The following is a 14,478-nucleotide window of genomic DNA, read 5'->3' on the forward strand; positions in this document are numbered from 1 at the left end:
CGTACAAGCACACTGCCCCCACAGTCAAGGAGCAAAAGAGGTTCTGTGTTTATACAAAAAGCTCTTTCCATGAAGAGCCTTTCAGACTTCCATACCAAATAATGTACAACAAGATTAAAGGTTATAATTATCTCCTATACTTAATCAGGTAGGCAGAATATAAAGGAGGAACCAACATAAGAGGCATAACTGGGTAATTGTATTCCTCAGGACAATAATTGCCTCTTCAAAGTATGGAAGAGGTGAGTGCAGGCATACGTTGGGAAGGAAGCACGCATTTCATGTGTTGTGTTCCAGAGAGATTGTTATTAAACCCTCAATCTTCCCTGGGCCTCATGTCGTTTTTAGCTCAGGATACGCTGTGAAATCTGCAGTGCGCAAACACGTTGATGATCTCGGCGTTTAGTTAAAACACCTGCTGAAAACTGGCGTGCTGAAACATTTTTTCGGGAAGATGCGGAGGTTAGCATAAGATTTTTTTTTTTTACTGTACCAAAATCTGATCACCTTCGTTTACGTGTTTGCCAACAGATTTAGAATAACCTTCAACTTAAATTGGAAAATTCCACTGTAATTAGCATAGCATTTAATTGAGGCATCTGTTGAAGATGATTAAAAATAATGCAGTTATTAAATTTAGTTCTATATCCTGTATTTAAATATATTTAATGAAGACATAGAATTATCTGTGTTATCATACTTAGTGCTGTAATAAGTAGATTGTTGTAGAGGGACAGCAGAATATCAGAGCAGTAGTCAATTGTACACTTCACTTAGCATGGTTGTGTGCTACAATGGAAGAATGGTTGTGTACCAATTGTGTGATTGAGGGAATGCAATAAACATACTAAATCAGGATCCCAAATTGAATGCATGTAGACTTAAGATGGTAATAAAATCACTTGGGTGGTTCTCTGACATGTCTGTAACATGGGTTACTCACTTTTTCAATAGAAAAGTGTGAGATGATATTGCAAAGTTGCCGTGTGCGCACAAAAGCAAGCCGAGTCTAAAGTGTAATAAAACCGACCCTGGTGGAGACACACTGACTCCAAGCTGTTCATCCATGGCAGTAACCTATCTGTAACTTGATAATTTTATAATGCAACCCATACAGAGTTTTTACGTAAAGTTGGATTTATGTAAGTAGTGCTTAACCAAGGGAGAGTTATGCATGGTAAATCCGGGTAATCCTCACTAGTGGGAGACAGGAAAAATGTTACAACCTAAGAGTTGAATCCCTCCTTGGTGGTAAACTTTGATACATCTGTCCCGTCTATACTTCATTTCCCAATCAGCAGTTGCTCATTTGTTTCTAGAGGAAACGTAGTGCCGCAATATGATCAGGATTAAGTCACATAAACTTGTAAACGTGCCATCCATCTTTTTAATAAAGTTTCCAGGTGTCATTTAGAACAAGCGGTTCCAGAAAATCCCGTTTGATTAAAATAAGAGAACTAAGAGAGAATGCCCGTTTATTCTTGGACCGGGAAAAATGGAGACGTTAACACGAACCGTCTGATTCCCGGAGTTTCGAGTTAAGCAAGAGCTATGATCCTCGGGACGAGCAGATGAGTAGCCGGAGGGTCAGATTATTTGTGTCTGCCCATTTTGGCACCTTCACCCGACGAGGCATGGAGCCAGGGCCGATCAAGATGCCATCTCTGCCAGGCAAGCTGCTACACTTTGTTATTCCTTCACCCAGGGAATCCCTGAGCTTTGATGGGTGTGTTCACTGTGCTGGCTGTGGTTTAGGGAAGCGATACCTGACTATAACTAGCATTAAGACGTCAAGTTAAGCATTTTTGTAACTGCGCAATTTTATGTTTAATGCTCATATTAAATCAGGCTTAGTTTCAGGCTCTAGTTGCATTACTCCTCCCCACCAAGAGAGGAAACCGAGACGGAGACAGATCTCGTAAGCTGTAGAAGTAAAGTGATTGTTTGTTTTTTTTTCCTATTCTCTCCATGATAATTTGAGACGGTGCTGTTCAGTTTGTGGCTGCCGAGAATGATGGGAATGTGGGTGAACAGGAAGAGTGGACCGAATGTGCGCTGTGCAGTTCTAGTTGGGGGGTGCAGTCAGGCACAAGCTGCTGAGGTACGAAGAAATCATTAGCTGCTAGGCTGAATACCTGATATGAATATTTACTGACTCTAATTTTAATACACAGGAAAAGGAAGTAGGCTACCTAGCAGACAGGTGCTTACTGAGGCTGTTTCACTGATCTGGATTAGCAGTAGTCCAAGACGTGCTTGGCTCAATTAATCTTCAAACATTCAAATCGTTAATTAATTGCTCGTTTATTTTTTAATTATTAATTTGTTTAACACATTTCTGTCTAAAGTGACTTATAATGGAACCTGTTCACACAGCTGGGTATTTTACTGGAACAATTCAGGTGAAGTACTTTGCTCAGGGCTAGAATCGCAGTGTCTCAAGTGGGACCTGAACCCCCAACCTTCAGTTACAGCACAGAGTAGATTTTCAACAGATGGCCCTTGAGTATTCTCTTCCTTTTTGTCCCGGCCTTATGTGGGCGAGGAGGAAAGGATAACAACTCCTTTTTCTTTGCAGGCAAGTAAATAGGAGTTTTGTGCCCCACCCCCAGAAGTTCAATTAGCAAATGAACGCTTTGACGGTTAATTCACAAGGAGACGGAGCTCGTTGGTGTAGCTGTCTGTCTGACTTTCTTCCAGTTCTGTGATGCACTGTTTCTTTTCGGCCTCCAGAGTTCAGTTCAGGAACAATTAATTCGATTATGAGCTTACAACGACACAAGGGTCTTAACAGGATGAAACTAGAGAAGTGAGAATAACCTATATTCGTTCAATAAACATTACAGTTCTTACTCTAGGTTAATTATTTTTTTTCTCTTTCTACGAAGATGTAATTACATTTACGTTTTTTTTTCTTGTTCCCATGGTTACTCCCAAGGCTTGTTATATTGAAGGTTTTTTTTATCTGCTATTAATCTGGCTTCAGCTTGTCATACAGGTTTGCAAGGGAGCCAGAACCTCTCTGGCAGAATCTCTACAAGGACTGGTGCGAGGCAGGGTACACTCAGGACAAGGTGCCAGTCCACACACAGACACTTCCACACTCTTGCCTGAGCCCAGTTGTCCCAGAAGCTAATGAACCTGTCAGTTTGTTTTTGGATTGTGGGAGGAAACATGGGCATGTGAAACATGTGAGCACGGACAGATCATACGAAATCCACGCAGAAAGCACAGCAGGTGTGGAATAATAACCCGTCAGACGTATTCTGAATACCCACTCATCCTAGGAAGCCACAGTTAAAATTTCTAGTGAATGAAGACAACCGAGAGTTTGAATTTTTTTAAATTAGCTATGTTTAGTATCCTTGATAAATCAGCACACTGTGTCAGTATGTACATCCGCAATTTTATGCTATAAGATGTGTCATGACTGGGAGAAAATTTTTTTGAGAAGTGGTCGGCCTTTATTTAAAAAGAAGCACAGGTGTCGGTTTCAACCACATGACTGGACATCAACACGAGCACCTCCCAGACTCCTCTTTGCGTAAAGAAGTGCCTCCTATTCTCAATTTTAAATACACTTCCAGGTAGTTTCCGATTTGTGTTCTTCGTCTCACCGTTGTTAAAGTAGAAGTCCGATGGGCTCAGTGCGGATGAGGATTTGGAACATTTCTATCAGATCCCCTCTTAGTTTCTACTGTTGAAGGCGCATAAGGTTCAGATTTTAAACTTGTCAGTGTGATGCTGCTCCAAGAACACTGATGCCACAGAGAATACATGTTCCAACATAATCTCAGCGTAGTAAATGTCATTTGAAATAATTCTGAAGTATGGAAAACGGTAGATTTACAGGGACAGTAATGAAATCCCTTGATACTAATATGACAGGGGAGTTCCCTAAACTGCTGCCCTCATGAAGCATGATGAAAACTGTTCTTCGTGCCTGGGAAAAAACAAAACAATTGTCCTACTTATTGGAGCTAAAATAGTTCTACTTCTATTCATAGAATAGAGCAGCATTCTGCATCTGGACAAGGGATATTAAGTCTGAACCGTTGCAGAAAGATTAAGGTGTGATAAACAAGCCACATTTTAAAAAATCCTAAATAATTTAACTGGGTTTGATTTGAAAACACAACTTACAGTATTTGTGTTCGACTGGGCTGCACCCCCCCATCCGATGTAACAATCGCAGGCCAGCCAGCGAAACAGACGCGAAAGAGAGCAGCACTGGCAGCCAGGAAACTGAAGGATGTGTCGGCTTTAGTCGAGGTTCTCTTGGCAAACGCGGGGTCTGGGGAAACATGTCAATTTCACTTCTTCACTCCGTGACAAGAAACTCTCGGCAAACAAATGGGGTGCTATCTGGCTTCGCACTTGCACATTTTTTAAAGTTTGGTGAAAACTGGTCTCTGATCAGGATCGCTGCTATTTTTCTACTTTGCCTGTTTTGCTTCTGTTTGTTCTGTAGGAGGAGCAGGGGGTCTCTAAACATGGCAGGCTTTCACTCTATTCCATTTGTTTCCCTATTGATAAGACGCTGCACGCAGTTTAAAATGATCAACACTGATGCCGCACACAGTTTCAGGAGCACCCAAAAAGCCCAAAACCTCACAGACAAATGCCTTTAGCTCTTTTCTAAATGTTTAGCTTATTTTCTTTGTATGACAAAATCAGTGTTTCAGACAAGTCACCCTGACCCTCTCACGCCTGCGCACCAGTCTTTGAACATTATCCTAACTGGCATTTGGCAAACTGAAGGTGTAACTGGAGCCTTTCCAAGACCCTTAAAACAACAAAGCCTCTGCTTTGGTAATGTCCTTTCATTTATGCAGAGATATAACAGACACATTGCAAAAACTACAACAGTGTTTATGGCTACAGAACCCTCAGTTAGAAGGACTTTAATATAGGATTGTGCATGTGAATATAACCTATACTGCAGTTTAGAATGACTTCTGTGCGTACACTTGTCAGTAGACCTTTTGAAGTTTATTCATATAACTAGATTGTTTCACACTGGAAAAGATTGTTTTTCCCACAAGAACGGCTGACCCCTTTGAATGACATGGACCATTGGGCTTCTGTAAATCTTGACATCTAGGCGATCCACACCCTGCTGTGCAAGCGCGCCACCTGGAGTCCAGCAGCTTGCTGGTGCAAGCGGATTCTTCCTGCGCAAACACTGCAGGGCTCGTGTGGAAAATGATTGTGGTTTTGGCTCGATCATCTTCCCAGTGGAAAGTATGCCTTGGTCCTCCGTTTGAGAAGCATTTAAATCGGTTTAGTTTTTTCAGTATCTCCAAACTTGCACTTTATAGAATAAAAAGCCTGTTCTCATTATCTTGTGCAAGGAGTGCTAGTTCATTTTTCTGAGGGAAATATTCATGACGATCTCTTTGCTGCTACAAATCTGAAGCCTTTCCTCAGCGTTCAGGCAGTCCCCATCTGTCTTGGCTATACCCCAAACTTTCTGTAATCTCTGATAATCTGCGATATTTTGCATGGAGAATTTTGCAACGTCTTTCTGACTATCAATAGGTTGTCAAGGCAACAGCAAACAGGTACTGTAGCAGTGCTGGAATTGTTCACGCACAGCTATGAGCAGGAATAGCAGATTGAAGTGGGTAATATGGATGGCCTGGCTTCTCCTGTTGTGAAGTTCAGGGCTGCTTGGAAAGAGGATTGTGTGAGGACGACGCAGTCCAGAGCAATGTGAAGTTTTCCGTGGAAAAGAGTCAAACACGGTCCTTCTGACACTGAATTTGAGATGTGAAAGGACTTTTTTTATTTTCAGTACTGCCGTGGTTACAAAGCAGTTCTGCACAAAAGCAGATGAAGTTGTTGGGTGGAGAATCTGAATGCCATCTTCTGTCGGGACATTTACCAGTTGCTGTGGGATGGAGAAATGTATTGGCAACCTTGACCAATAAAAAGAGATTTGATACTTCACTCGGAGATCCTAGAGCCCCAGTAAAGGCCTTGCAAAACCTGCAATTTATACTGTGTCTAATCAGATTAGAGACTGTGTGTATGAGCTTCATAACATCCTTTTTAAAAGTTGAGTTAAATGCTTTAGCTTAGGTTCTTCTTTGGGGGGGGGGATAAGCGAGTATCTTGTTGCCTTAAATAAGCGCGTCTTTTTCTTAAGACATCAGTTGATGGTAGGTTATGTGCATCCCGTTCAGTCTACAAGAAAGCCATGCAAAAAGTTCAGAGAAGCCTGGCAGATGCATTTTGAAACATTAAAAGAAACGGAGTCCTCCACACACTGAGCGTCGGCTCAGAAGCTGTTCATGAAGGGGGATTAAATACATGTTTGTTGGTTGAGCTCTAGGGATAGGACCTTGTGAGTCTGAGCCTTGGTCATGTGTCCAGGCAGCAGTGCGCACCAGCAGGGTAGGGATGAGATCAGCCGGCCTGGGCTTTTGTAAGCCTTGCGTCTAAAAATGGGGACTTTCCTGACTTTCCTGACCTGATGGGCGCCTGCGGACTTTCTGCACCACCGGCGAGAGACGTGCCGCTCCCCCTCCAGTCGGCGCTACCGCGTTTTTTTGGGTGCCCTTCCTCGAAGAAATTCAGGCTAACTAATCATAGTGTTTTCTTTTTCTTTCTTACAGCAATTGACCTATTATACGGTGGTATATATTGTTTTATGTGTCAAGACTACATATATGATAAAGACATGGAACAGATTGCCAAAGAAGAACAAAGAAAGGCCTGGAAATTACAAGGTATGTGGCTTTTTCGGACAGAGTTGTACTGGAAAGGTAAATCGTAAGCATCAGTTTTATATAACATGAATTGGAATACTTCTTCCCCATCCTTGCCTTAATGCTTAAGATTCTGTTCCAGCTTTAATTATTGCATTTAATGTGACTGTGTGGTGTTGGCCCTTCTTAACATTGTTTTAAGTTTCAGTGAAGTGTACTTGTTAATATTAATGACTTGTTTGCAGCAAAGGTGTCACTTGCTTTTTAGCTTGAATAGGCACACACTTAAACGTTGCATGGTAGAAGTCTCTTTGAATGACACTACAAAAGAAATTCCTTCACTGTTTTTTTCATTTAAAAAGCCAGAATGTCTGAATGTTACTTGGGGGGCTTAACACCAATAGAAAAAAAATGCCACGTTTAAAACTAAGTTGAATTGTGCAACAAGCAAAGCCGTTTTCTGCCAGGCAAAATGTCGATTATTTTAGATCTAATGGTTCCGTTTAATTTTTTTTTTCCTGAACCCATGAGCCATAAGCCATCATTGTTAATGCATGTATTAAACACAGCCATGAATAAATAAATGTGTATTCCTTCAACCACAGCTAAAATTAATTCAAAGTTTCAAGTCCACCCCCCCACCCCCCCTCCCCCATCATTTATATATCATAGCTATGAAATTCAGTTGATTAAAATGTGTGAGAAGAACAGTCTCAAATTAGTATTACTACAGCAGGATAGATTTAATGACCAAGTTCTCCTCAAAAGGCAGTATGTGAGTTAGAAATTGTTTCAAATGCTCATTCAAATTCCAGTAGTGCTCCAGTTGCATGGGATCTTGGGACAGCTCTGCAGGCCTGATAGGTGATCACAGGTTCACCAGCCAATGAAGGTGTCCATTTGGAGAGTGGAGGCGTTTCTATAACCCAGGCGTTACTGGGCCACGTGACCGAAATTCCTCCAGGGATGATGAATAATTTACACTTACCAGCTGGGTTTGCTTGATTTGTAATAGTAATAATCCCCTGGCGGTGGCTGACTAGGCATCTGCGAGTTTATTAGTGCCCAGTGTGCAAGTGATGCTTTTGCTGGGCGGTTGGCTCTTTGGGTTTAAGCCCTGCTCGGGCTGGGGGAATTGGATGGCCTCGCAGTGCATTTTCAGGACTGCATATATTATGTGGATCTGCTAGGATGAGCAGAGCTGATTCGCTATTGATGAACCCAAAGTGGGACTTGTAGTACAAAACCCATATCTCCATAAATCATGCCGTTTGAGGCAATTAATCTTCTCGACAAACTCTTAAAGGAAATCAGAACCCAAGGGTATTGTTATCCTTTGTTGCATATTTTTTGCAAAGGGGATATTCACACAGTTAGAATATTTGCGCGGATCAGATTTTTGCGGATTATCTTCCAGCCAGATGGGAAGAACTGAGGGAAGGATGTGCAGGCGGGACGAAACTTTCTGCAGACTCCTTCTTGAGCTGCAGTCCATCATCTCTCCGTAGGAGTTAAAAAAAACCCCGGAACCTGTTTGAACTTGAGCATCATCCGGATGCATCTCTACCGTTTTCATCTGCATGTGGTCTCTTTTCTTTTCTCTTGCCAATTGTCTTTCGACTGTCAGGTGTGGGCGAGAAGTACTCAACGTGGGAACCAACCAAGAGGGAGCTGGAATTACTACGGCATAACCCCAAACGTCGGAAAATAACTACAAACTGCACCATCGGTGAGACCGGTCTTCCGGCTGCAGCCAAACGATGTTCACTCGTCCGTTCCGTATCCCACAGCTGGTATTATAACTGCTCAGCAGGGAGAGGAGGAAATGGGAGCCATAATGGAAGTTCGGCAGAGTTTTACAAACTCAGAAGTGTTTCTTTGCCAGGTTCTGTGGGAGTAAATCTGTTGTGTTGATACCTGCTAAATGAGGTTCTCGTTTTTTCGCATCTGTGAAAGATGTAAAGTCTTTCCCGCCATCATTGACATATCACGCCTGTGAAATGCAGTGGATAAGAATGTTTGAGAAGAACAGTCTCCAAATTACTGTTACTAGCAGGACAGATTTTAATGAGTTTTTTGAAATGTTTCAGACGCTCATTCAAAATTCCAGTAGTGCAGGAATTCTGGGACAGCTCTGCAGGCCTGATAGGGGGGGATCATGGGTTCATCAGCCAATGAAGTACTTCTGCTCAGGCTGCCCTCTGGGGCGGCAGTCTTGTTTTCTCTTTTTTTTTTTTGCAGTCCACACCTTTTCCAGTAGATCGTTTTTTATTATGATTTCGGAAATGTCTGCAATCAAGGACTTAAGAGCAGGGGAATGTGCCGACTTGAATTAATAATTAGCCGTCGGGCAGGTTTCGCCACTTAGATACCAGCAGAAAAGTCAATTCTACACCTTACAGTTTTTGGAGAATGCACAAACCTTAGGCTACGCAGCCAAACGTGTTGAAAAGAGAGAGAATTGAGCAAATCTGACACAGAAGGCACTGCTGTGCTTTGCGTTTGCTGCCCTGGCACAGCTCCCTTTCCTCTTCTGCGCCTTTGAGACAGGAGGAATCGTGTGTTCTGTCACTCTCCTGCCTGTGGTTGTGAACCGTCAAGCTTGTGCGTCGCTGAGGTGGGCTTCATTTTGCGAAGGAGGCTCCTCCCACACAGGTCCCTGACACTTGCGCTCCCGTTGTGCTAAAAATATCCTCTCCCACAACCCACCCGCCCACCGCCACCACCTCCCTTCCCCTGCACTGAGTCATCGGAGTTGTGCTACAAAATCAATGAGCCACCCGAGTTAAAATGTCTCAGTCGTCTTGAGTGTTGCCGCCTCCCCCCCGTCGCATGTGGCTGTCTCAGACCCTGGCTGCCATCGATCATGTAATAATCCTGGGCCCCAGCAAATCTCATTTAAACTAACAAGAAGATAAATGATAGATGCAGCACTCCAGGATTGTTTACAGTGTATTAACATCAGCTGACCGACCTTACCGATTTCACGATTACAGAGAAGGCTTAAATACCATGGAGATGGTCTGGTTTGCTGCAGGATAGGACAGTGCAGTCAGTTTTGTGGGCAGAGGTATTTTTAGAGGAACAGGCTGTTTTTTTTTTTTTTAAACCTTTTATGACATGGAGACTTCACATTCACCTTGTCTATGCTAGGTCACTGTAAAGCGTTCTGGATTTTAAATTAAGTCATCAGTTTGGTGCAGTCTTGAAGCATCCCAGACATATTAATGGTGATTAATGGTCAAGAAGGCATTGGGTGTAGCCTAGGTCTGGTTACCAGGAGATGCTTGGTTCGAGCCCCAGCTTTGCCACTGGCGCCTTGTGTTGTCTCAAGTTATTTAGCCTCCTTGTGCTCCATCCTTACAATAAGATGTAAAACCAGGGTTCTTTATTCTTATTAGCAGTATACTCTAAGGAACTGCATTGTTTAAATACAAGTAGAAAAAAAATAAAAACTACCAGTTACTCTTCTACATGTATAGATAGATTGATGGTCGTTTAAATGCTTTATTCAAGGCTTGGAATCCTTAGGAATCAAACATCATAGTACCCTGTGAAATGCTTTTTTTATTTTTGAGTATCTCTGTGTAATTTAAGCTGAAGGGTGTCTTTGAAAACGGAAGGAACTTCTTGAAAGATGTTAATTGAGAAATTGTTTTTTCTTTTTCAACCTGCATTTTCTTTTAATTAGTCATCAATTATGACAGAAAGTGTCTTTGGTGCTCTTTCCTGCACAGTTCAGTTTTCTTGTTGGCTGTGACTCAATTGCTTTTTGTATACTAAAGGCTGAGTACTTGAAACTGTGTTTATAACAAGCCAGGAGTAGGATATTTGTAGTGTAGGCGTTGGGTGTTAATAGATTGCGACATTTTTACATAATCCAAGTACACTTCATCCCCATGTGTGGCTGGAATTGGGGGATATGTAAATCTGCGGGGGCCATGGGTTCGATTCCGGACCTGGAGTGTTATCGGTGTGGGGTTTGTATTGTTCTGTCCAAGTTTGTGTGGGTTTCCTCCAGGTGCTCCAGTTTCCTGTCATAACCCAAAGACATACTGGTAGGTTAATTGGCTTCTGGTAAGATTGGCCCTGGAGTGAGTGTGTGTACCCTGCAGTGAACCCTCATCCTGTGCAGGGTGTATCCTGCCTTGAACCTGTTGCCAACCGGAATCGGCTCCAGCTACCCTGCGACCCTTTATTGGATAAAGCAGTTAGAAAACGGATGGATGGATCAGTCCTTGTGTATATGAATGGGTCTGACTGCATTCTGTTATGTCAGAAGAGGAATACAACAAAACATGCTAACCGGAGCACACGAGCTGATCTGTGTTCTCAGCCAAGTCTCAGCCATGCCCAGGAAAACTAAGCTTAAATGCACATTGTGTTGAGTTCAGACCACTGGTAGAAGCTCCTCTTTTGTCATTCTCTGGTGGGGAATAAGTGCAGATTAAGAACTAGAGAGCAGAAATAAAGGGGAAAAAATGGTCTTCCTTATATATTAAGTGCTACACTCTTTGCTTAAGTTATTTAGAAATACAGTGTGTTTGTTGAAAGCTACTGTCTTTGGTGAGAAATGTGATCGTAAGACATGCGCATTGATGGGTGTGGGGTGGCTTATGCCTTTAACATGTTCAGTCACCTCAGGGGTACCGGTGATGTTCCTGGAATGTAATAATAAACTTTATTTTATATAGCGCCTTTAAAGGTGGCTTCTCAAAGCGCTTTACAGGATGACGATAACAATAAATAAGAAGACTACAACAATAAATAAGAAGAATTCACAAGATAAGACACAATTACAACAACACAACAATAACAATAGAGGAGACCGTGGAAGGTGGTACTAAGAAGAGCAGAGGGGTGAAGAATGGAACCAGTTAAGTAAAGGCTTTTCTGAAGAAGAAGGTTTTGAGTCTGGATTTGAAGGAGTTTAGAGAAGGTGACACTCTGATATCCTTGGGCAAAGAGTTCCAGAGCTTGGGGGCATAACAGGAGAAGGCCCTTTCACCCATACAATGTAGATGGGCTTGGGGGACAGTAAGGAGGGCAGAATTTGAAGAGTGGAGGTTGCGAGGTGGGGAGTAGGGCGATAATAGTTCAGACAGGTATTGAGGTGCCAAGCCATGTAGAGCCTTATAGGTGAGCATGAGGATTTTAAAGTCTATGTGGAATTTGACCCGAAGCCAGTGCAAGGACTCCAGGAAAGGAGTAATGTGAACACTTGCTCCTGGTCAGGATTCTGGCTGCTGAATTTTGGACATACTGCAGTTTGTTCAGAGTAGATTTAGATACCCCAGCGGGTAGAGCATTGCAGTAGTCAATTCGAGATAATGTACAGAAGGAAACCAGAGCTAAAAGGCTAAAAAAACTTTCTCAATTTAAAAGTGTTCACAGTGTCAACGCTGTTTGAAGAAGTAGATGTGATTATACTGAATTATGCATGAGCAGCTTGTTGGTTAAATATTGTCATTTTCCAATCAAAACATCCGTTTAACAGGCAACACCAAATGTTCAAAGGAGACTTTAAAGAGAGGGATAAAATCTATCCAAAGAGAACAGGAGTATTCCCTGTGAAGTTTTTTTTTGTACTTATATTGAAAACATGCAGTGGTTGAATAACTCAAGAAAGACAGAAACTAGGTTCGCCTGATAAATTCTGACAATGGGAAGAAGGAAAAAAAATCAAGGCTATGGCTCAAACAATGTCTGGACCTTCCAGCAAATACAATACTTTCATCAGTTGTTGCAGATTGCCCGGATTGTAATTTTTAATTTACTGGTCTCAAAAAAAATAAAAGAAGCTTTAGATTTTAAGAAACAGGCAAGCAACAGAACAGTTATTGTAGGTTTGTTAAAAATGAATGTTCTTATCAGAAATGATCCAAAGCTTTCTTATGAATTCTGGCTGTACTGTAGATCTTTGATCCTTGAAAGCAAAACGGCAGCATGCGCTTCTTTCTCAGACTTGAGTTTTCATCATCCTTGCTCACTAGGGACAGCAGGATGGTATTTATTTTCGCTTTATCAGATGAATGCCGCAGAAGAACGAGAGATCTGGCTTCCCGAGTGGCATTAGTGCGCATTAGTGGAAGATTAGCCTGCTCATTAGCATCTGAACCGACTTTTCAAAACAGGGGTTTTGAAGACAGGTAACGGTCTGTGCGCGGAATTCAAGAAGGATGAAATTTACAAACCAGGGGCATAATTGGCCTGCAACTCCTGGAATCCCCACATCCCCATGTTGTGAAACGTTTAAATAGAGACTGAGGCAGGGGGATCAGTGCTAATAGCTGAATATCAGTGGCAGGTGGTGTGTTCAAGATGTGCGTGTTAAGAGTGGATGACGTCTGGGTGACAGGAGAGGAGATTAATATTAATGCAGTGGGCTTTACTATACCTTCAGGAGCAGAACTTTCACTCCACAGTTTTTCTTGAAAATAGGAAGAGATTCTATTCTCACTCGCACCACAATCAGACCACAACTGGTGCGACAGATGACATGCTGGTAAAATAAGTGTCGGCTGTATTTCTGAGCTCTCACGAGTCTGTGACTGAATTAAACATTTTGCACACAAGTGCCGAACTGCAGTGAGTGTTGTTAAATGTCAAACACAAAGCCTTTGTGAACCACATTGTGTAACCTTCGCACACCAGAACATTTGCATGTCTGAGTGTCTGACCAGATGTCCTTTAAATGTGTGAATGGGCTGTCTCGGTGTGGGGCCAGCATCGCCTGCAGTTCCTGCAGTTTTGTGTTTCATTACTTCATTGCAATGTCATATGGTCGTTCCAAATTGGGCAGCGTGCTGTTAAATAAAAGCTCGACCGTTTAGCTTTGCATTTTTGAATGCGCACGCTGCTTTTTGGAAAAACAAAAGCAAATTTCCTCAAAAACCTTGATCCAAGAACGCTAGGACCAGAGCATTGTCATGTGGGCATTGTCCAGCAAATTTCTGCTTCAAGTACCAGATGATAATGACCATTAAAGAGAACTGGAGGTAGAGGGAAAAGAGCTACAGGTGCTTTTCTGTAGTTTTTCTGGTGTTTTTCTTTTCTGTGCATAACTCAACAAGCTGGGTTATATCTTAAGAGGGGGTGGGTAAGGTTGTATTATGGTGGTGTTGTACACAAATGCAGCGTTCATAGTATTTCTACTAAAAAGGAAAGATATTTAAGATCTCCAAACAATTAGATGTACTTGCATTGAAAATTGTACAGGTAATATGAACTTGGGAAAAATAAAACATGCTCAAGTTATTTTATATGATTCGCATGAGCTTTAACTTATGCATGGTTTTCTTTGGTAGTTAAGGCATACAGTTCCGAAATTATGACAACAGGAAAGATCGCTGTTGATTTTGGATGTAGTTTCAAACTGGGGGATAACCTTTGGTTGGATTTTTGAATATTTTGTAAGGTCTGACTTACTGTAACCTGATGTTTTTGGTAATTCTGAAGGTGGACTTCTGAAGATGCACCGAGAATCAGGGCAAGGATAATACCACTGAAAAAAGTCTGTTTTATGGTTTTAATACTCTGAAGCCAAATGATACCATTTGGTTTCCAGCTAATAGATTGTTTGAAATACCCTGATTGTAACAGCTTGCTATGTTCTCGTTAAATTTGGGATTGAGTAGGAGTGGCTTAACCATCACATTATCATTAAGAAAAGGAGGTAGTTTACCCTCTACCAAGGTGTGCGGCGTTTTTTATTCTCTCTAATAAGGAAGATAGAATTCAAACGGATTCAACCAACGTCTCGTAG

General features: G+C 42.0%; 1 protein-coding gene across 6 annotated transcripts in view; it reads left to right on the top strand.

The window, feature by feature from the left end:
* usp22 (ubiquitin specific peptidase 22) overlaps window positions 1-14,478 on the top strand; it is a 67,020-nt gene that overhangs the window by 34,562 nt on the left and 17,980 nt on the right. For all 6 annotated transcript variants that reach the window (XM_069180760.1, XM_069180761.1, XM_069180762.1 and 3 more), the window contains 2 exons: window positions 6,621-6,734; window positions 8,341-8,442. In XM_069180760.1, the coding sequence (XP_069036861.1) occupies window positions 6,621-6,734; window positions 8,341-8,442 (216 nt within the window). The remainder of the gene's footprint in view (window positions 1-6,620; window positions 6,735-8,340; window positions 8,443-14,478) is intronic.

The sequence above is a fragment of the Lepisosteus oculatus genome, chromosome 19, assembly GCF_040954835.1.
Source record: "Lepisosteus oculatus isolate fLepOcu1 chromosome 19, fLepOcu1.hap2, whole genome shotgun sequence".
Lineage (NCBI taxonomy): Eukaryota > Metazoa > Chordata > Actinopteri > Semionotiformes > Lepisosteidae > Lepisosteus > Lepisosteus oculatus.